The sequence below is a fragment of the Lampris incognitus genome, chromosome 20, assembly GCF_029633865.1.
Source record: "Lampris incognitus isolate fLamInc1 chromosome 20, fLamInc1.hap2, whole genome shotgun sequence".
In the NCBI taxonomy this organism is placed as follows: domain Eukaryota; kingdom Metazoa; phylum Chordata; class Actinopteri; order Lampriformes; family Lampridae; genus Lampris; species Lampris incognitus.
In genome coordinates this window covers 1536922-1560500 of record NC_079230.1, presented here as the reverse complement: position 1 = coordinate 1560500, position 23579 = coordinate 1536922, and the positions used below count along the sequence as shown (strand labels likewise).

The 23579-nt window shown below is 46.6% G+C and overlaps 1 protein-coding gene across 1 annotated transcript in view; it reads right to left on the bottom strand.

Moving 5' to 3' along the window:
* Positions 1-496: 496 nt before the first annotated feature.
* Positions 497-23579, bottom strand: part of zgc:85858 (uncharacterized protein LOC405879 homolog) — a 35988-nt gene continuing 12905 nt past the window's right edge. The window contains exons 2-3 of the mRNA XM_056299971.1: positions 9000-9075; positions 497-2324 (exon numbers count right to left, since the gene is read on the bottom strand). Coding sequence (XP_056155946.1) covers positions 2284-2324; positions 9000-9075 — 117 coding nt within the window. The 3' untranslated portion in view covers positions 497-2283. The remainder of the gene's footprint in view (positions 2325-8999; positions 9076-23579) is intronic.

Here is a 23579-nt window from a genome sequence, read left to right as displayed (position 1 = left end):
TAGGAGTAGTAGTAGTGGTAGCAGTAGTAGTAGTAGTGGTGGTGGTAGAAGTAGTAGTAGTAGTAGTAGTAGTAGTAGTAGTGTCAGTGGGAGGAGTGGTAGTAGTAGTAGTGGTGGTAGCAGTAGTAGCAGTAGCAGTGGTGGTGGTGCTGGTAGTAATAGTAGCAGTAGTAGTAGTAGTAGTAGTGGTTTTAGTAGCAGTAGTAGTGGTAGTTGTAGAAAGAGTAGATATGCTTCCAGCCCATTTTCAGAGTTTTTTCTACTTTGTCAGGGGAAAGGGCAGGTGAAACAATAGATTCTTCAGCTCAGTTTCTGAACTGTGAAGCGTGTCTGGAGGGTACTTTAAGAAAAAGGAGTTTTTTCTACTTTGTCAGGGGAAAGGGCAGGTGAAACAATAGATTCTTCAGCTCAGTTTCTGAACTGTGAAGCGTGTCTGGAGGGTACTTTAAGAAAAAGTCACGCCATCACTCGTCCTGAAAGATGTATTGCACTTTATTGTTGTACAGATATAGAACACTGTTGCTTTAAAACGCTGAAAGAAACCGCAGTACAACACAAGTATTCAGAGAAAATATTGGTTGTTTATTCGTATAAAACCATTGCATGGCTTCCGCTGTGGTTCCATGCAGTCTGTCTGCAGTGCCTCTACCGGCCTGTTGCGGCGCAGTTACACTGTTCAGAGAGAAACTTACAGGAAGCAGACCTCAAACCTGTAAAACCACGAGGTCAGAAACTACACCAGACTCAATGGTTGGCAGGTCAAATAAACGTAGCAGCTTTTGACCAAACAAACACAGGGCCTCCTGGCAACTGGACTACAGATCTGATCTGAGACTGCACAGGTTTCCTGCATCCTGTCTGAGTGACTGGTGACTCCGGCAGGTCCGGTCCGGTACCGAGGAGACGCCAGTGTCCAGTCTCAGTGTGACGGAGAGAAGTTCTCTTTCCAAACAACGGTGGACCTCCAAACACAGCGAGAAACAAACACCCAGGCCACGAGTCCCGGCGCCTCCCGTGTTCCGCCAGCTGAAAGAATCCTGTTAGAACGGCGCGGTGGAACCTTGATACCAAAGTTCCTGTGCTGAAAGCTGATGTTGTGCAGACACTACCTACTACCTGACAGCAGGGGCTCATCCACACCTGCAGCTAAAGGCTACGATCATCTGACAAACCCCTGGATGTGTTAGCCACAGACAGACAGACAGACAGACACCACTGGCTTCCTAGAGAAATATACTGAGAGCTGAACGAATGCATCATGAGACAGACAAAGAGAGAGAGAGAGAGAGAGAGAGAGTAGGAAAGAGTGAGGAAGAAAAAGAAGAGAACTGAGGAAGGTCGATCTAAAGTTACATTCCTGAAAATGTACATGCAAACAAATGTCGTTGTGTATTACTTTCTACCTCTGATGTATAGAAGTCAGAGGCTACTCCAAATAGAATCCAGACCATGGACGCTTGGTGCCTGGTAAGATATGGCCGAACAAGCTGGTGGAAGACCTTCACCAACACATAGTAAGTACTACATCAACAAGTACAACTCAGGTTCCACCAGGTTTTTTGGTTTGCTTGGGACACAGCAGCCCTGCTGACTTGTGCAGTCTGGATGGAGCTCAGACCACCTCACCAGCACCTACACAGACACACACTGGTCCAGCAACACCTGCAGGTTCAGGACTGTGGCTTTAAGACTGATAAAATGTTTACTTCATCTTACTGCAAAATCTCTCTTTCAGCATGAGAACTTACGTGTATCAACCAATTAGAACAAACATGTCATCAGCAAGAACCAACGTTATCAATACCAGAAGAAAACTTGATGTCATCAGCAAGAACCAACGTTATCAATACCAGAAGAAAACTTGATGTGATCAGCAAGAACCAATGTTATCAATACCAGAAGAAAACTTGATGTGATTCTTTACTGTGACTCACAGACACATGTCAAACACAGACAGACAGACAGACAGACAGACAGACAGACAGACAGACAGACAGACAGACAGACAGACAGACAGACGAGAGGTCACAGTGGATGGAAAACTCTTCAATTCAAAACAGGAAGAGAACACACAACCTGTGTGTGTGTGTGTGTGTGTGTGTGTGTGTAAGAGGTACAAGGCAGTGTGTTGTGTTTGTGGTGTATGAAGGCTCTGTGTGTGTGTGTGTGTGTGTGTGTGTGTGTGTGTGTTGTTGTTGTTGGCAGAAGACCCAGGGGAGGATGGGGGCGGGGCTTCTGCTGGCTGGGTTCCAGAGGAGAGAGCGTCTTCCGGGGCTGAAGGCATCACAAGCCCTGCCGGATGCTCTGGATGATCTGGAAGATGGCTGAGAGACACAGACAGCGTCAGTGCATTTCACGTTTTATCAACACCTCGAACGTCATGACCTCACTTCCTTCAGACAACAGCCACGTCCGACTAGGGTTCCCTCTTTGGAAAAATGAGCGGGACTTTTGGATCCTGTTTGCTAAGCGATCGGCTGTAAAGACATGAAGGGGACTGTCAGTACACATGTCACATGGGGAACCTCCACGTTAACGCCGCTGGCTGTGGTTGTAGGACTCTATTCTACCAGGCATGGAGCAGTTTTTGTGTCCTGAACCTGACGGAGTCGAAAATGAGGATCTATATAAACCTCTATTTTTCTAGATAGAGCCTCTTAAAGGGACATTTCACCATTTTTCAACTTCAGGTCCATGTATTAATCTTACGGTTGACAACTTTTTTTTTAATAATTTAAGTTTTTATTATTTTCAAACATGGTCAGATCTGCTTATGTGGTACAAGATGAAGAAAAAAAAGAAAAAAGTAAGACGGTGGAATGGAAAATCAATGAAAACACAAGTGTTCTTGGTTAAAGGAAAATAAAACTGTGCACACATTTTACTTCCCTGTCCTTTCCAAACGTACAGGGGTTTTGGCACTTCAGTGACACAGAAGCAGGCCATTTGGTCACAGGTGTTGTCTTTAATTCAAGCTTCTAGTTAGAAGTCAAATGAACCATGACGCCCCCCACCCTCGCCAACATAAGCTCACATGATGCCGTTTCACTCATTAGAACTTTCCATTCTTTAAGTGTTGGATGCATACGTGATTTCCTTTTTTTGTTGTTGATTTGTCCCTTTTTCTCGCCAATTGTACTTGGCCAATCACCCCACTCTTCCGAGCCGCGCCGGTTGCTGCTCCACCCCCTCTGCCGATCCGGGGACGGCTGCAGACTACCACATGCCTCCTCTGATACATGTGGAGTCACCAGCTGCTTCTTTTCACCTGACAGTGAGGAGTTTCACCAGGGGCACATAGCACATGGGAGGATCACACTATTCCCCCAGTTCCTCCTCCCCCTGAACAGGCGTCCCAACCAACCAGAGGAGGCTCAAGTGTAGTGGCCAGGACACACACCCACATCCGGTTTCCCACCCACAGACATGGCCAATTTTGTCTGGCCGGCCAACCAAGCCAGAGGTAACACGGGGATTCGAACAGGCAATCCACGTGCTGGCAGACAATGGAAGAGACTGCCATGCCACCCAGATGCCCACGTAGGTGATTTCCAATGTCTCAGCATAATTCTAGCAACTGAGACTATCCCAACCATAAAAACTGAGTGTGCACCTTTTGTCACATTTGGTATTTCTGTTTTATCCCCCCAAAGGCATACGTGTGGGGATACCGACAAAGTTTGTCCCACCCATCTCATCTCATCTCATCTCATCTCATCTCATCTCATCTCATCTCATCATCAGACGCTTCTCTGGGGTCGGGTCACGGTGGCAGCAAGCCAAGTAGGGCACTCCAGATGTCCCTCTCCCCTGCAACACCTTCCAGCGCCTCCTGGGGGATCCCAAGGCGTTCCCAGGCCAGTTTGGACATGTAGTCCCTCCAGCGAGTTCTGGGTCTACGCCGGGGTCTCCTCCCAGTTGGACGTGCCCGGAAAACCTCCAAAGGAAGGCACTAAGCAAGCATCCTAATCAGATGCCCAAACCACCTCAACTGGCTCCTTTCGATGTGAAGGAGCAGCGGCTCTACTCCGAGCTCTCTCCAGATGTCCGAGCTCCTCACCCTATCTCTAAGGCTGAGCCCACACACCCTACGGAGGAGACTCAGTTCAGCCGCTTGTGACGTCATGAAAATAGGTGAGGGTTGGAACGAAGACTGACTGGTGAATTGAGAGCTTTGCCTTTCAGCTCAGCTCCCTCTTCACCACAACGGTCCGGTACAACGTCCACATTACTGCTGATGCTGCACCAATCCGCCAGTCAATCTCCCGCTCCATCCTACCCTCACTCATGAACAACTCGTGAACAAGACCCCGAGATACTTGAACTCCTTCACTTGAGGCAACAATCCACCATTTTCCAGTAGAGAACCATGGCCTCAGACTTGGAGGTGCTGAGAGTCAGCACCTCCAAGTCTGAGGCCAGCCAACGAGTGTGTCAGTGTGGAGGGGCTTCCACGACATCACAAACTACAGAAGACCATCGAATTCTGAGGCAAACAAAGACATGGCTGACAACCTGAATGTCTTCTACTACAGGTTTGAAGAGGACGAAGTCACGCCCCACACCCCCACTCCAGCCCAACAACAACAGCCCCCATCACACCTCTGGCAACCCCCCCTCCTCCCCCAGTACTGCACTCAAGATACATGTAGACGTGAGCAGGCTTTTCCAGAGACAGAAGTACAAGGAAAGCACCGGGTCGTTTTAGAAAGCACCTTTCGTCCTTTTGGTCGAAATGGTCCCACGCACTACTTTTGCTCTCTTCATTTTGCTCGGGCACAGTGAAATATGATTGCAGGCACGTGTGGTTGGTTGCACGTGTCAACACGTGCCCATGAGTTGATTGATATGTATAGCCTATTTTTCTGTTACTATGCAGCAACATTTTCTTACTTTTTAAAAATATACATGGCCTGGCAGCCTGTCCATGGTGTTGCCCGCCTGCCACCCAGTGACTGCTGGGATAGGCTCCAGCATCCCCGCAACCCCGAGAGCAGTATAAGTGGTTTGGATAATGGATGGCTGGATGGATATATAAATATATATACAAACACAAATGCCCTTACTTTTTGTGCTAAGTTTATATATATATATATATATCATCAGCAGCTGATGAGTGCGCGACGCACAAAACAGGCTTGTACTGCTATGTATTAAAACTTTTTTTCCTGCATCTGTATTGATATTCCGCTCTCATTAGTTGAGCAATTCTGTCAACACTATTGACGGTTCCGGGGGGAAAAAAGCTATATATATATATAACCATAACTGAGCATTAATTGGTCAAAATCCGTATTATTGGTTAACGGTTAAATGGTTAATTATGAACATCCCAAGTGCATACATACTTATCTCCAGTATCTTATTTATTATTCCATTTAGCCACTGAGGATGCACAAGCCAGGCCATTCTTAGTGCCGGTCCCAAGCCCGGGTAAATGGGGAGGGTTGCATCAGGAAGGGCATCCAGTATAAAACCTATGCCAAATCAAATGTGCAGATGATAAATCAGATTTCCATACCGGACTGGTCAAAGCCCAGGTTACCAACAACCGCCACCGGTACTGTTGGCTATCAGTATCAGCAACTGCTGCCCGGTGGGTCATGGGTATGACGCCGCCGGATTGCCGCTGTCAGAACACTGCTAACTGCATCTGCATCGTTTGCGGTCAGAACTACGATGGTATTTGCCACTAATAATCTACATGTCCAGTAAGTGCTAGTGGTCTATCTAATCTTTTGAAACCATAACCGCTTCAATACAAAATCGAGGTTCTGCTGACAATAGAGCTGACGTTCTCTGCTGACGTCACTGGTGCCGGAAGTAAGCCAGGTTGCTATAGCGGGCTACCAGCGATGCAGACTACATTGACAAGTATTGCGCATGTTATAGAGATGCCAACCCTAAGTTTAATACATGGACCTGAGGTTGAAAATATGCAACATTTCTTTTTAATATCCCTTTAAATATCTTCCGGAGTGGGAAGATGGCGGTGCGAGCTCGGCTTTGCGGCGGCCTCACCCAGTGCCGATTATGCAGTGTCTTTGTCCACGTCTGCGTCTAAGTTTGTGTCATCGTGTGAAGTTTTTATTTTGGTCGTCGATTTGGCTTGACTGGGAGAGCTGGTGCTGGATCGGCTGAGAGAGCTTGGTCTGCAGCGTCCTGTGGGTCTGAAGAGGCAACACCGAGGGCGGTTTGACAGGACGCGGAAGCGGGTCGGGCTAAGCTAACTGCTAGCCTACGGCCCTGTCTGAGAGGAAACATCGAGGCGGTCTGGCAGCGGCCTCGCCTAGTGTCGACTGTGCAGTGTTTTTGTCTGCGTCTGTGTCGTCGTGTGGAGTGCAGGGGAGGTGTGTCGGGGGTGTCTGGCTGGAGTGCTGGCATTGGATCAGCTGGAGGAACCTGGTCCGATACGCCTAGGGACCACGGCGCTGCCTGGCGCTGCGCCTGAGGGGGAAACCCCGAGGATGGTCTGACAGGACACGGAGGCGGGGCAGGCTAGGTTAACTGTTAGCCCACGCAGACCGGCAGTTCTGACAATCATCCTGGCTGGTGTTGGTTCTCTTGACGATGGAGTTTTTGGACTGTGTTGCACTGGGTGGACCGTGTTGTAATGGGTGGACTGTGTTGCACTGGTGTTGCACTGGGTGGGCTGTGTTAGACTGGGTGGGCTGTGTTGCACTGGGTGGACCGTGTTGCACTGGATGGACCATGTTGCACTGGTGTTGCACTGGTGTTGCACTGGGTGGACCATGTTGCACTGGGTGGACTGTGTTGCACTGGTGTTGCACTGGGTGGACCATGTTGCACTGGGTGGACCGTGTTGCACTGGGTGGACTGTGTTGCACTGGTGTTGCACTGGGTGGACCATGTTGCACTGGGTGGACCATGTTGCACTGGGTGGACTGTGTTGCACTGGTGTTGCACTGGGTGGACCATGTTGCACTGGGTGGACCGTGTTGTTTGCTTTGATCTCTGTTTTTGTATGTTTTTGGTGGAGTTGTTTCTGGATGTGTGTTTTTGTGTTGCACTGCTGTGGGCTGGGGGAAACAGAATTTCATTTCTTTCGTGTACGTAGTACATAATATGAAACGACAAATCAACTGTCCCTGATTCCTTTCTTCATCTTGAGAACGACAAGTACCATCAGATCTCACAGTGTCATGACAACGCGTGGCGCTGGACAGCAGGGGGCAGCAGGAAGGAGGAACACGTGAAATGGTGATATTAAATGACATCACGATACATAACACTAGTGACTCTTCAACGCGTTAAAATAACTTCAAAGCCAACCAGGAGCCACCTCGTGTCTGAAACACTACGACAGACATGCCCCCACCGGTAGGAGGCGCTGTTTGTAATGGAGAAACACGTGAACTGACCGGCTCTTCACCCAGGACCTCTGACGGCCATCGTCTGTGTGACGCTCGGCCGAGCCGAAGCCGCCACTGAGACTCAGAGTGAGATCGAGCTGAACAGCGCGGGTGTATGGGACTGGATGTGTCTGTCTTGGTCCACATGCTGTCAGGCATCTGACTAAGGTGAATGAAGGTCATGCTGAGAGCAAAAACCATGTCAAAATCCATGCAGTCTCTTCAAGCCCAGTACACGAGACCCAGTCTGTCAGCTTACGGGAGAGACGTTCCATTGCATGCACCTAAGGTTCCAACATCGAGCCTGAGGCTTTTCAGAAAATGTTTCTCATCTCTCGCCCATCCAGAAAGCCTCAGGATGCTACCCTCCTTCATTTACTCAGCACGAACCCTGTGTCAGAGATGTGTCTGTTTACGCCCCTCCTCCTGCTCTTTGTCTGTCGTTTCCGGATCAGAAGTCAGTAACACAACACAATCCTCTGAAAGATTAAGGTAAAAACATCCACCCATCCATCCACCCACCCACCCACCCATCCATCCATCCATCCATCCATCCATCATCCAAGCTGCTCATCCTGCTCTCAGGGTCGCAGCGGATGCTGCAGCCTATCCCAGCAGCCTTGGGCAGCAGGCGGGGAGACACCCTGGACAGGCCGCCAGGCCATCACAGGGCCAACACCAACACACACGCACACACACACACACGCACACACACACACACACACACACACACACACACACACACGCACACACACACACACACACACACACACACACACACACACACACACACACACACACAGGGACAACTTAGTACGACTGAGTCACCTGACCTACATGCCCGAGTCACCTGACCTACATGCCTGAGTCACCTGACCTACATGCCTGAGTCACCTGACCTACATGCCTGAGTCACCTGACCTACATGCCCGAGTCACCTGACCTACATGCCTGAGTCACCTGACCTACATGCCTGAGTCACCTGACCTACATGTCTTTGAGTCACCTGACCTACATGTCTTTGAGTCACCTGACCTACATGTCTTTGAGTCACCTGACCTACATGTCTTTGAGTCACCTGACCTACATGTCTTTGAGTCACCTGACCTACATGTCTTTGAGTCACCTGACCTACATGTCTTTGAGTCACCTGACCTACATGTCTTTGGACTGTGGGAGGAAACCAGAGCCCCCGGAGGAAACCCACACAGACACGGGGAGAACATGCAAACTCCACACAGAGGACGACCCAGGACGACCCCCAAGGTTGGACTACCCCGGGGCTCGAACCAGGACCTTCTTGCTGTGAGGTGACCGCGCTACCCACTGCGCCACCGTGTGGCCCCTTAAAGTAACAACAAATCACAGTAACTCAAATGATGGCTGAAATCCAGCTGTGTTGACCAGATTGTGCTGGTGTCCATTCAGACCTTCATTTGGTTAAGGGGGAAGGGCTTTACATGGCAGATACAATAACCACCTTTTAATCTGAGCAGAATAAAAGGATTAACTTGCATGTAAACACACGGTATGGCTATCAGAGAAACTGGAGTAAAGGCAGTGTGTGTGCAGGTCTGTCTGAGGAAGACCACGGTGAGAGAAGGATGAAGATTAGACGGGTCTTACCTGATCCACAAACCACAAAGACAAAAAGGGCGAGGAGCCATGGACCTACTGGAGATTTATCATCATTCACTGGACGCTGGAAGAGCACACACACACACACACACACACACACACACACACACACACACACACACACACACACAAAGCCATATCATCATCATCATCATCATCATCATCATCATTTCTGAGCATAACTGTTGTCCTGGATCAGTGTCCTTCACTGTCCTGGTGTCTGCTGTTTGGGAATAGGTACAGTGATGAGCAGTGACCCGATGCTCAGTAATCCAGGCAGAAGATCACGGATGTGTTTCATCATCATGTAAGTCCGTCAATGAACGTTGTGTCCACATGAACTGATTCAACCTTCTTTAATGAACACCGGGAATCTTGGGAAAATTATTCATTGTAAAATAAACAGTGGGACAGTAGGGTGTGAGTGTTGCGCCTGTCAGGACCTTATAAGCCTTTTCCACGGCATGTAAGACTTAAACACCTTGGGAAAAAAGACTTAAAAACACTCTGACAAGTGTCAGGTTGTCATTCTCCTTCTTGTAAGCCTGTTAATGAAGCGCTCTTATTCCTATAACACACATCTGTCCAAATCTGTCCACATCTGTCCATGATGCTCCTTGAGTTTACGGAGTTCTTTGGAATAGTGGCTTGGAAAAATGCTCGATAAATAAAGTGTATTGGCCTGTTTTTATTATTATGGTTAAAATCTTTGTTATTCGGGTGATGACCTCTGACCCGACATGTACTTCATCTATGAAGGCTGGTTGGCGTAGGCTCCAGCATCCCTGTGACCCAGGGAGCAGGATAAGTGGTTTGGATAATGGATGGAAGGATGGAAAGCTGGTTCCGTGCCCAGCTAGTTGAAGAACCCTGCTTTCTACTGTTAATATTTCTATGAATGTAGGACCATACGTAAAATCGTAATCATATATTTAAATTAGGAAACACCTTCCTGTCACCACCAGCCTTTTCTCCATCACCCCCAGCAGGTGGTGCCATGTCCCTGTAAAAACACCAACTGCCCACTGAGAACAATGTTTTCCAGTTACTGGCTTCAGCCTAAAGACCACTGAAGAGCAACACAGACCAACAAAACCACCCAGCGGTTTGTTTGCTAGTAGAAACTAGTCTATCAATGAACACCAGCCAACCGAAAGGGTCCCAGTTAGTCCAACAGTTAGCAGACTAACCCACACTAACCCAGAGGCTTCATTTATCCTTCTGCGTAGGATCTACTCTGAGCCTACGTCGTAGCCTACGCAAGTGGCCTACACCATTGTGAGCGTTCATAGTTGTGCGCTGGTGGGTCTGCGTTGCTCTGCAGTTACACTAAAGGCGAGTTGTCAGTGAGGTTTCTATGGCACTCTGTTGAGTTTCTCATAGACGGTAGAAGTTTCTTTGTGTACTTCAAACAATGGTGACTGAAACTGAGCGGACTGTGTTGGAGTTGGAGCTAACAAGTGATGAACAACAGTTCATGCAAGGCAGAGAAGAGAGAAGGCATCGGAGGAGATGGAGCGTACGACCACTGAACCGACTGAGGCAGATTGAGGATTAATTTTTTGTGCTTGTCCAGCCACTGAGAGAAATGGATGAAGAAATGCATTTCAAATATGTTCCGATGTCGGCAGGTATATCTGACGGCTTGGGCCACCGTTTGTAACCTTTTATCTCGCATCAGTGTATGCACAGTATGCCTATACACATTACCAAGAGACTGGCAATCACCATTCGAGTTTTAGCTTAAGGTGGAAGCCAACAGACTGTAGCAGTTAGCTACAAACTACGGTCAAGCATGGTGTCCTCCATAATTTCAGAGGTCTGCAAAGCTTTAGGGAAAGCACTTCAGCCAGAGTTCCTTTGCTGCCCTTCAGTTGCCCAGTGGGAAGCTATTGCAGCTGATTTTGGCGACTATGGAACTTTCTGAACTGTGACAGCAGCATAGATGGAAATCAAGTGAACATCAAGGCACCACCGCATGCCTGGAGGGACTACTACAAGTCAAGTCAGTTTTATCGGTATAGCCCAATATCACAAATTACAAATTTCCCTCGGTGGGATTTACAGCAACACAACATCCTGTCCTTAGACCCTAACATCGGATAAGAAACAACTCCCTAAAAACCCTTTCACATGGAGAAACAATAGGAAGAAACCTCAGGGAGAGCAACAGAGGAAGATCTCTCTCCCAAGACAGAACATGTGCAATACTACAACTACAAGGGTACATACTCCGTTGTCCTGATGGCTGCCTATGATGCCAGATATCGGTTTATCATGGTGGCTGTAGGGGTATACAGACAGGAAAGTGACAGGGGCATCTTCAGCGATAGCAGATTTGGTTCTATGCTGCTTGAACACAAACTGAACCTGCCCCCACCAGCCAGTCTTCCCGGAACAGCAGTGAAAATGCCACATGTAATCACTGGTGATGCTGCATTCCCCTCACACAACAATCTCATGCATCCTTTTCCAGGTATGTCACAGACATTAAATTCAATGAAATTTTATATATACAGTGGTGCTTGATATAGACACACACACTAGAGAAGTAGAAGCCAAAAGAGTAAATGGCATGTTCTTCAAAGAACCGTCCAAAGTAAAGCTGCAGAGTAACAAGGGAAAAACATCAGACCCACCCGGAGCAGAGACTGAGTGATACCGGAAGGATATATGGGGAAAGGAGGCATCACACAACACCAATGCGCAATGGCTGGTGGGCCTAAGAGCAGACCACAGCAATATCCCAGAACAAGAAACAGTTATCATCACAGTGGCCAACATCCAACGATGAGTCTCAAACATGAAGAGCTGGACTGCACCAGGCCCTGACGTGATTATAGCTCGTTGGTGAGAATGTCGGCTTTCCACTGCCGGAGATTGGGAGTTCAAACCTCGGTTGGGACAAATATCCAGTAAGAGCCTGTGGCTTAGACTCCTAATGCTATACAAGCCAGCTACCAAGGATATAAGTGAGAGTAACATGAACGGTCGTACCGGCTCGGACATTACTCGGGTCTCAACAAGGTCCACGTCAAGTGGTGGGGAACCAGGGCAACCTGATGAGAAATCGGCTACTGGAACACTCATGGTCAAGGACCAAAAACCTGGAACTGATGGAACTACACATATATATGGGTTGGAAATTAACTTTTTGTCCACCTGCCACTGTCGCTGGTGGAGTCCAAAATATACCAGCCACTTGCTTATTTTATCGGCATATTCCACTCAATGTTTGTTGATCAAAGCTGCATTGGCACATAATGATTTTCTATTCATTAATAATTTGTATATTTTACATTTTGCTAAATAGAGATGAACATACCCGTGGTAAAGTAGATCTATAACTACTGTCACTCCAGTCAGGCGGGTGATTGAGAACACATTAGGCATTTTGGTGGCATGGTGGAGAATCCTTGACTGAGCACTAGAGCTTCTGCCTGACAAAGCAGTGAACGTTGTCAAAGCTTGTATCCTTCTACACAAATTCCTGGCCTACACTGATGAAGTCAACACACCTGTGAGCAGATATATCCTTGCTAATTTTGCAGACTCAAGACACAACAGGGTCACCTCAGCCAGGCGAGTGGCAAAAAGTGGTGGCAGGGGACACATCTTTTGGAATCTTCTAGTTTCTCATTACCTCTCAAGATGCCGTCCCACCAGAGCTGCCGTTGGTGTACGGAATGACATGATGGCCTTCTTTCAATCACCCCATGCAATTGTGCCATGGCAGATCAACATAGTGTGTCATGGCAAACTTGATCAGTAAATTGTAAGGACATAAAATCAATGAACCTTTAAATGACAGACCAATGTGGCAAACATATTCAGTAGTCGCCTGACATTATGATGAAGAATGCGCAAGTTGTTTTGTCTCTATGAAAGGGCAGTGTGTTATCTGTGCTCATCCACGGTGTTGAGTCTGTTGAGGACTATAACATTTTGGATTTAATAGTCTTCTATGATTAAGAAAAGTTCCCAGACAACTGTTACAAAATCAGGTTATTGTTTTACTTGCTGTAACATGCACAATAATATACAAGGTGCAAACTGTTGTTGTGTAAAAAAAACAAAACAAAAAAAACAACCAAAAGATGTAAAGCTGTCAAAAAGAAAAAAAATTGTTAAAAGAAAAAGAAGAAAAAAAGGAAGAAAGTCACTTTATTTTGTCATTGTGTTCTTACGGTGAATTGTACAGGATACAATGAATGTGTTGTCTGCATATAACCATCCTATTGTATAAGAGCAGTGGCAGCTGCAGCTCCCGGGGACCAACTCCAGTTCTTCTTTCCATTGCCTTGCTCAGGGACACAGACAGGAGTATTAACCCTAACATGCATGTCTTTTTGATGGTGGGAGGAAACCAGAGCACCCGCAGGAACCTCACGCAGACACGGGGAGAACATGCAAACTCCACACAGAGAGGACCTGGGACAGCCTAGGGTTTGAACCCAGGACGTTCTTGCTGTGAGGCAACAGCACTAACCACTGGGGCACCGTGCCACAAAAAATGGTTCAGTTTTTCTGCTGCTGCCACTCAAACAGTAGTTTACACATGTCAAATATGGCCTGCACCCTGAGTTCCTGTGGCAGCCTCCACAGCATGTCTGCAGCAGTTTGCAAAAACCTGGAGATCTCATCGCTGCCCTGCAACGTCTTCTGTTGCAGTTCTAACCTGCAATCCTCCAACCTGCTTCTGAAACAAGTCTTCCTGTTCTTCCCTCTTCCTGTTCTGTGCCGTGCTGGGGCTAAGGAGATGACTGAGCAGTAGGACTGGGCGATACATCGACTTTTTACGATATATCGGTATATTTTCAAACAAGATATAAGATGAGACAATACCATCTGTATTGATATAGTTTGATGTTGTAATAAAACCACCGTGGTGGTCAACATGACGGCCGGTGTTTAAACTCTGTATTGTGTCAACATAAACACCCAGTAAAGATATTACTGCATTACATATGTTAGTGTGTCTGTTGTGAAACTAACTGACACCAACATTAACATTTTAACAACTTTAATACTATTTTTAAACAATTTAAAATGGCCGATGTCCAACACCGGTAAATACTGCAAGGCCTCGCTGGTAGTCATGGTGTAAATACTGCAAGGCCACGGTGGTAGTCATGGTGTAAATACTGCAAGGCCACGGTGGTAGTCATGGTGTAAATACTGCGAGGCCTCGATGGTAGTCATGGTGTAAATACTGCGAGGCCTCGATGGTAGTCATGGTGTAATTACACCTCTTGGCCAAATTATACACAGTTATGGAATAAATGTCCATTGCTATGCTGATGATACTCAGCTGTATGTGCCTATAAGGGCTGATGATCATACTCAAATCCCTAACTTAGAGGCCTGCTTGGCTGCTGTGAAAAACTGGATGTCACTTAACTTTCTGCTTTTAAATTCAGATAAAACCGAGATGCTGGTCATTGGCCCTGCAAGACACAGACACCAATTTGATCAAGTAACGATAACGATCGACAACTGCGTGGTTTCACAAAGTGTGGCAGCCAAAAATCTTGGTGTTACGTTTGATCCCAGCCTTTCCTTTGATAAGCACATTAAAGAAATCACCAAGACTGCCTTTTTTCACTTACGTAACATAGCTGAAATTTGGTCTTTTCTCTCCATGGCTGATGCAGAGACTCTAATACATGCATTTGTTTCATCCAGACTTGATTACTGTAATGTTCTGTTCTCAGGTCTGCCACATTCTAGTACTAAAAGTCTTCAGATGGTTCAGAATGCTGCTGCTAGAATCCTAACTAAAACTAGGACATTTGACCATATTACACCAATTCTTGCCTCCCTTCCTTGGCTTCCTATCCATGTTAGATCAGACTTCAAGGTGCTCCTGCTGACTTATAAAATCCTAAATGGGCTGGCTCCATCCTACCTGTCTGATCTCCTTAAACCGTACATGCCATCTCAAGCACTTCGTTCTCAAAATACAGGGCTCCTGTGTGTACCCAAAGTTAAACAGAAGTCAGCTGGTGGCAGCAGGGCCTTTTCCTATCGGGCTCCATTGTTGTGGAATAACCTGCCTGCTGCCATCAGACAATCAGAGTCTGTTGAGTCCTTTAAATCCACACTTAAAACTCATCTTTTGGCCTTAGTTTACAATTAGTTGCCTTTAAGTTTAGTGCTTCACAACCTGTACTGGATGGTGGGTTGGTTTTCTGTCTCAATGAATTTACCAACCACTGTTCTGCCGACGAGATTATAGAGTATAGATTATCGAGTACAGATTATCGAGTATAGACTATAGAGTATAGATTACAGAGTATAGATTATGACGAATTGATGACTTAATTGATTATGGCTAATGACTATTGCAAACTGTTCTCTTCTCTCACATGTCTTTTCTCTCTCTCTGAATGATGTCTTCTCCTTTCCCTTTCTCTGTGTTTGAATGGTGTCATGTGAGTCTCTCTTGCATGCATGTGCAGTCGGTTCTCCTCCCAGGTCTCCGTGGTGATGGTGGCTGCCATTTGGATGCTGCCTGCCCTTCCTCTCCTCACATAAGTTTTTTTTTTTACATGATGATGCTGGTTGCGTGGCTTGGGTCCTGGACTGTTCCGTTGGCATGTGGACACTGCTTGGCATCCTGTGCATCATGTTCTTCATAAATGTTATGTCCATTATAACTCTGTTATCTTCTTTCAATGTTGTATTATGTAAATTGCGTGAACACAATATCCACTGCACGCTGTCCATCTTGGGAGAGAGATCCCTCCTCTGTTGCTCTCCCTGAGGTTTCTTGCTATTGTTTCTCCCTGTTAAAGGTTTTTTTTTAGGGATTTGTTTCTTATCCGATGAGAGGGTCTAAGGACAGGATGTTGTGTTGCTGTTAAGCCCACTGAGGCAAATTTGTAATTTGTGATATTGGGCTATACAAATAACATTGAAATTGAAATTAACTGAAATTAAATACTGCAAGGCCTCGGTGGTAGTCATGGTGTAAATACTGCGAGGCCTCGGTGGTACTGTTACTGTCTCTTATCCAGTCAAACTCACCATCGTGGTTGTGTACCACCCACGAGGCCCCCTTGGTGAGTTTCTGGAGGAGCTTGACACACTTGTCTCGCACTTCCCTGTTGACGACTCTGCACTTATCCTTCTCGGTGACTTCAACATCCACACTGACACGCTAGATCCTCTTCTCTCTTTCCTCTCCTCCTTTGACCTGCACCTCTCACCCTCTCCTCCTACCCACAAGGCCGGCTACCAGCTGGACCTTATCTTTACTAGACACTGTCCTATTTCCAATCTCTGTTACTCCCCTCCAGCTCTCTGACCACTATTTCATGCCCTACTCTCTCTCCCTCTCTTCACCCCCCTCAGCCCCTTCCCCTACCCACATGGTTTCCACCCGTAGACACCTCCGCTCTCTCTCCGCCACTGATCTTTCCTCCTCTGTTACCTCTATCCTCCCTACACCTGAATCTTTCTCTCTCCTACCCCCTGACACTGCTACAGATCTTCTTCTCTCTACCCTCTCCTCTTCTCTGGACAATCTCTGTCCCCTCACCTCCAGGCCTGAACGCCCAACTCCACCTGCCCCTTGGCTGTCCGACTCAGTACGTACTGACAGACGGAGCCTGAGAGTGGCAGAGCGCAAATGGAGAAAAGGCGAACTCCCAGAGGACCTTCTCAATGTCCAGTCTCTTCTTTCCACTTTCTCCTCCTCCCTTTCTGCTGTTAAAGCTGCCTTCTATCGCTCTAAAATCCTATCCTCTGCCTCCAATCCTAAGAAACTCTTTGAAACCTTCTCTACACAGCTTCAATCCCCACCTCCTCCTCCTACTTACTCCCTTCTCCCTGATGACTTCGCTAACTTCTTTGACAACAAGGTAAACAACATCAGATCCTCCTTTTCTCACCACCCGGTTAGTGCTGCTTGCACTATCCCACCCTCTGCACCCTCCCTCACCTCTCCACGTCCCACCCTATCCCACCTCGCTCCCCTCTCCCCCAACCAGGTTCTAAACCTCATCACATCCAGTTGTCCCACCACATGCTCCCTTGACCCGGTCCCCTCCCCTCCTCTTCAGTCTATAGTACCTGAACTCCTTCCCTATCTAACCCACCTCATCAACACCTCCCTCAAGGTAGGATGCTCTCCATCTGCCTTCAAGACTGCTAGAGTCACCCCCCTTCTCAAGAAACCATCACTTAACCCCTCTGACGTCAAATACTAAAGACCGGTTTCCCTTCTACTCTTTCTATCCAAAACTTTTGAACGTGCTGTCTTTAACCAACTTTCTTTGTACCTCCACCAGAACAACCTCCTGGACCCCAACCAGTCTGGGTTCAGGGTGGGTCACTCGACAGAGATGGCCCTCCTTGCAGTGACAGAATTGCTGCACTCTGTGAGAGCAAACTCTCTCTCCTCTGTGCTGATACTCCTGGACCTGTCAGCTGCTTTCGGCACAGTGAACCACCAGATCCTCCTCTCTACACTCGAGGGGCTGGGTGTCACAGGCTCTGCACTCTCAATGTTTGCATCCTACCTGATGGGTCGCTCCTACCAGGTGACATGGAGGGGATCTGTGTTGGAGCCTCGCAGACTGACTACAGGTGTTCCACAGGGTTCGGTTCTGGGTCCTCTCCTTTTCTCCCTGTACACGACATCCCTGGGTTCTGTTATTCGCTTGCATGACTTCTCTTACCATTGTTATGCCGATGACACCCAGCTGATCTTGTCCTTCCCTCCCTCTGACACACAAGTAGAGACACGCATTGCTGCGTGCTTGACTGACATCTCGGAGTGGATGGCGACACACCATCTGAAGCTCAATCTGGACAAAACAGAGCTGATGTTCCTCCCGGGGAAAGGCTGCCCGCACTGAGACCTGGCCATCACCATTGACAACACCGTGGTGATGCCAAATCAGAAAGTGAGGAATCTGGGTGTGATCCTGGACGACCAACTGTCGTTTGCTGCAAACGTTGCATCGGTTCTCGCTCCTGCAGATTTCTCCTCTATAACATCAGGAGGATTCACCCCTTCCTCACTGACGAGATGGCACAGGTGCTCATCAAGGCTCTGGTCATCTCCCGGCTGGACTACGGCAACTCCCTCCTTGCTGGCACCCCAGCGTCAGCCATCAGACATCTGGAGCTTGTTCAGAAAGCTGCAGCTCGTCTGGTGTTCAACCGCCCTAAGTTCTCCCACACAACTCCCCTTCTCATGTCCCTACACTGGCTCCCAGTAGCTGCTCGCATCCAGTTCAAGACTCTGGTGCTAGCCTACAGAGCAGTGAAAGGAACAGCGCCTTCCTATCTCCAGGCAATGGTCAAGCCCTACACCCCCACCCGACCACTTCGCTCTGCTTCCTCGGGACGCCTGGTTGCCCCGTCGCTCAGAGGGCCCTGCTGCCGATCGACCTGGTCACGGCTTTCTTGCACTGGTTTTGCTCTTAGATGATTGTTTAGATGCGCTTATGACCTCTGATGACTAGTAGTTCTCCTGATTTCCTACGTTAAATGCACTTATTGTAATTCGCTTTGGATAAAAGTGTCGGCTAAATGACTGTAATGTAATGTGTACCACCATTCAGCTTAAAAATACTGAGATATATATCGTGTACCACCATTCAGCCTAAAAATACTCAGATATAAATCGTATATCACCATTCAGGCTAAAAATACCCAGATATATATATGGTGTACCGCCATTCAGCCTAAAAGTACCCAGATATATATTGTGTACCACCATTCAGCCTAAAAATACTGAAATAAATATTGTGTACCACCATTCAGCCTAAAAATACTGAGATATATATCGTGTACCACCATTCAGCCTAAAAACACTGAGATATATATCGTGAACCACCATTTAGCCTAAAAATACTCAGACATATATCATATATCACCATTCAGGCTAAAAATACCCAGATATATATCGTGTACCACCATTCAGCCTAAAAGTACCCAGATATGTATTGTGTACCACCATTCAGCCTAAAAATACTGAGATAAATATCTTAAACACCATTCAGCCTAAAAATACTGAGATATATATCGTGTACCACCATTCAGCCTAAAAGTACCCAGATATATATCATGTACTGCCATTCAGCCTAAAAATATTTAGATATAATTTTTTGGTCCATCTCGCCCAGCCCTAGAGAGTGGTCTGGTGATGGTTGGATTCACTACTTGATGTGATGAATCAGAATGTATGGGTCTCACTTGATGCGGTGCTACTTGATGTGATGAATCTGAACGTATGGGTCTCACTACTTGATGCGGTGCTACTTGATGTGATGAATCTGAACATATGGGTCTCACTTGATGCGGTGCTACCTGATGTGATGAACCTGAACGTATTGGTCTCACTACTTGATGCGGTGCTACCTGATGTGATGAACCTGAACGTATTGGTCTCACTACTTGATGCGGTCCTACTTAATGTGACGAATCTGAACTTACGGGCCTCACTACTTGATGCGGTGCTACTTGATGTGATGAATCTGAGTATATGGGCCTCGGTACTTGATGAGATGCTACTTGATGCGATGAATCTTAACGTATGGGCCTCACTACTTGATGCAGTGCTAAATCATGTGATGAATCTGAACATATGGGCCTCACTACTTGATGAGATGCTACTTGATGCGATGAATCTGAACCTATGGGACTCAGTACTTGACGCAGAGCTACTTCATGTGATGAATCTGAACGTATGGGCCTCACTAATTGACGAGATGCTACTTGATGCGATGAATCTGAACCTATGGGTCTCAGTACTTGATGCGGGGCTACTTAATGTGATGAATCCAAACGTATGGGTCTCAATACTTGATGCCGTGCTACTTGATGCGGTGCTACGTGATGTGATGAATCTCAACGTATTGGTCTCACTACTTGATGAGATGCTACTTGATGTGTTGAATCCAAACGTATGGGTCTCACTACTTGATGAGATGCTACTTGATGTGATGAATCTGAACGTATGGGTCTCACTACTTGATGAAATGCTACTTCATGTGATGAATCTGAACGTATGGGCCTCACTACTTGATGAAATGCTACTTCATGCGATGAATATGAACGTATGGGTCTCACTAATTGATGCGGTGCTACTTGATACGGTGCTACTTGATGTGATGAATCTGAATGTATGGGCCTCACTACTTGATGCGGTGCTACTTGATGTGATGAATCTGAACGTATGGGCCTCACTACTTGATGCGGTGCTACTTGATGCGTTGCTACTTTATGCGATGAATCTGAACGTATGGGCCTCACTACTTGATGAGATGCTACTTGATGCAATGAATCTTAACGTATGGGCCTCACTACTTGATACAGAGCTACTTGATGCGATGAATCTGAACATATGGGCCTCAATACTTGATGAGATGCTACTTGATGTGATGAATCTGAACGTATGGGTCTCAGTACTTGATGCGGTGCTACTTGATGCAATGAATCTGAACGTATGGGCCTCAATACTTGATGAGATGCTACTTGATGTGATGAATCTGAACGTATGGGCCTCACTACTTGATACAGAGCTACTTGATGCGATGAATCTGAACGTATGGGCCTCACTACTTGATGAGATGCTACTTGATGCAATGAATCTGAACGTATGGGTCTCACTACTTGATGCGGTGCTACTTGATGTGATGAATCTGAACGTACGGGTCTCACTACTTGATGCGGTGCTACTTGATGTGATGAATCTGAACGTACGGGTCTCACTACTTGTTGCGGTGCTACTTGATGTGATGAATCTGAATGTATGGGTCTCACTACTTGATGCAGTGCTACTTGATGCGATGAATCTGAATGTATGGGCCTCACTACTTGATGAGATGCTACTTGATGCGATGAATCTGAACGTATGGGCCTCACTACTTGATGTGATGAATCTGAACGTATGGGTCTCACTACATGATGAGATGGTACTTGATGCGATGAATCTGAACGTATGGGTCTCAGTACTGGATGCGGTGCTACTTGATGTGATGAATCTGAACGTATGGGCCTCACTACTTAATGCGTTGCTACTTGATGCGATGAATCTGAATGTATGGGTCTCACGAATTGATGTGGTGCTACTTGATGTGATGAATCTGAATGTATGGGCCTCACTACTTGATGCGGTGCTACTTGATGTGATGAATCTGAACGTACGGGTCTCACTACTTGATGAGATGCTACTTGATGCGATGAATCTTAACGTATGGGCTCAGTATTTGATGCAGTGTCACTTGATGCGATGAATCTTAACGTATGGGCCTCACTACTTGATGCAGTGCTAAATCATGTGATGAATCTGAACATATGGGCCTCACTACTTGATGAGATGCTACTTGATGCGATGAATCTGAACCTATGGGACTCAGTACTTGATGCGGGGCTACTTAATGTGATAAATCTGAATGTATGGTCTCACTACTTGATGAGATGCTACTTGATGCGATGAATCTTAAAGTATGGGCCTCACTACTTGACGCAGAGCTACTTCATGTGATGAATCTGAACGTATGGGCCTCACTAATTGACGAGATGCTACTTGATGCGATGAATCTGAACCTATGGGTCTCAGTACTTGATGCGGGGCTACTTAATGTGATGAATCCAAACGTATGGGTCTCAATACTTGATGCCGTGCTACTTGATGCGGTGCTACGTGATGTGATGAATCTCAACGTATTGGTCTCACTACTTGATGAGATGCTACTTGATGTGTTGAATCCAAACGTATGGGTCTCACTACTTGATGAGATGCTACTTGATGTGATGAATCTGAACGTATGGGTCTCACTACTTGATGAAATGCTACTTCATGTGATGAATCTGAACGTATGGGCCTCACTACTTGATGAAATGCTACTTCATGCGATGAATATGAACGTATGGGTCTCACTAATTGATGCGGTGCTACTTGATACGGTGCTACTTGATGTGATGAATCTGAATGTATGGGCCTCACTACTTGATGCGGTGCTACTTGATGTGATGAATCTGAACGTATGGGCCTCACTACTTGATGCGGTGCTACTTGATGCGTTGCTACTTTATGCGATGAATCTGAACGTATGGGCCTCACTACTTGATGAGATGCTACTTGATGCAATGAATCTTAACGTATGGGCCTCAATACTTGATACAGAGCTACTTGATGCGATGAATCTGAACATATGGGCCTCAATACTTGATGAGATGCTACTTGATGTGATGAATCTGAACGTATGGGTCTCAGTACTTGATGCGGTGCTACTTGATGCAATGAATCTGAACGTATGGGCCTCAATACTTGATGAGATGCTACTTGATGTGATGAATCTGAACGTATGGGCCTCACTACTTGATACAGAGCTACTTGATGCGATGAATCTGAACGTATGGGCCTCACTACTTGATGAGATGCTACTTGATGCAATAAATCTGAACGTATGGGTCTCACTACTTGATGCGGTGCTACCTGATGTGATGAATCTGAACGTACGGGTCTCACTACTTGATGCGGTGCTACTTGATGTGATGAATCTGAACGTACGGGTCTCACTACTTGTTGCGGTGCTACTTGATGTGATGAATCTGAATGTATGGGTCTCACTACTTGATGCAGTGCTACTTGATGCGATGAATCTGAATGTATGGGCCTCACTACTTGATGAGATGCTACTTGATGCGATGAATCTGAACGTATGGGCCTCACTACTTGATGTGATGAATCTGAACGTATGGGTCTCACTACATGATGAGATGGTACTTGATGCGATGAATCTGAACGTATGGGTCTCAGTACTGGATGCGGTGCTACTTGATGTGATGAATCTGAACGTATGGGCCTCACTACTTAATGCGTTGCTACTTGATGCGATGAATCTGAACGTATGGGTCTCACGAATTGATGTGGTGCTACTTGATGTGATGAATCTGAATGTATGGGCCTCACTACTTGATGCGGTGCTACTTGATGTGATGAATCTGAACGTACGGGTCTCACTACTTGATGAGATGCTACTTGATGCGATGAATCTTAACGTATGGGCTCAGTATTTGATGCAGTGTCACTTGATGCGATGAATCTGAACGTATGGGTCTCACTACTTGATGCAGTGCTACTTGATGCGATGAATCTGAACGTATGGGTCTCACTACTTGATGCGTTGCTACTTGATGCGATGAATCTGAACGTACGGGTCTCACGAATTGATGCGGTGCTACTTGATGCGGTGCTACTTGATGTGATGAATCTGAATGTATGGGCCTCACTACTTGATGCGGTGCTACTTGATGTGATGAATCTGAACGTATGGGTCTCACTACCTGATGAGATGCTACTTGATGCGATGAATCTGAACGTATGGGCCTCAATACTTGATGAGACGCTACTTGATGTGATGAATCTGAACGTATGGGTCTCAGTACTTGATGAGATGCTACTTGATGTGATGAATCTGAACGTATGGGTCTCAGTACTTGATGCGGTGCTACTTGATGTAATGAATCTGAACGTATGGGCCTCACTACTTGATGAGATTCTACTTGATGCGATGAATCTGAACTTTTGGGTCTCACTACTTGATG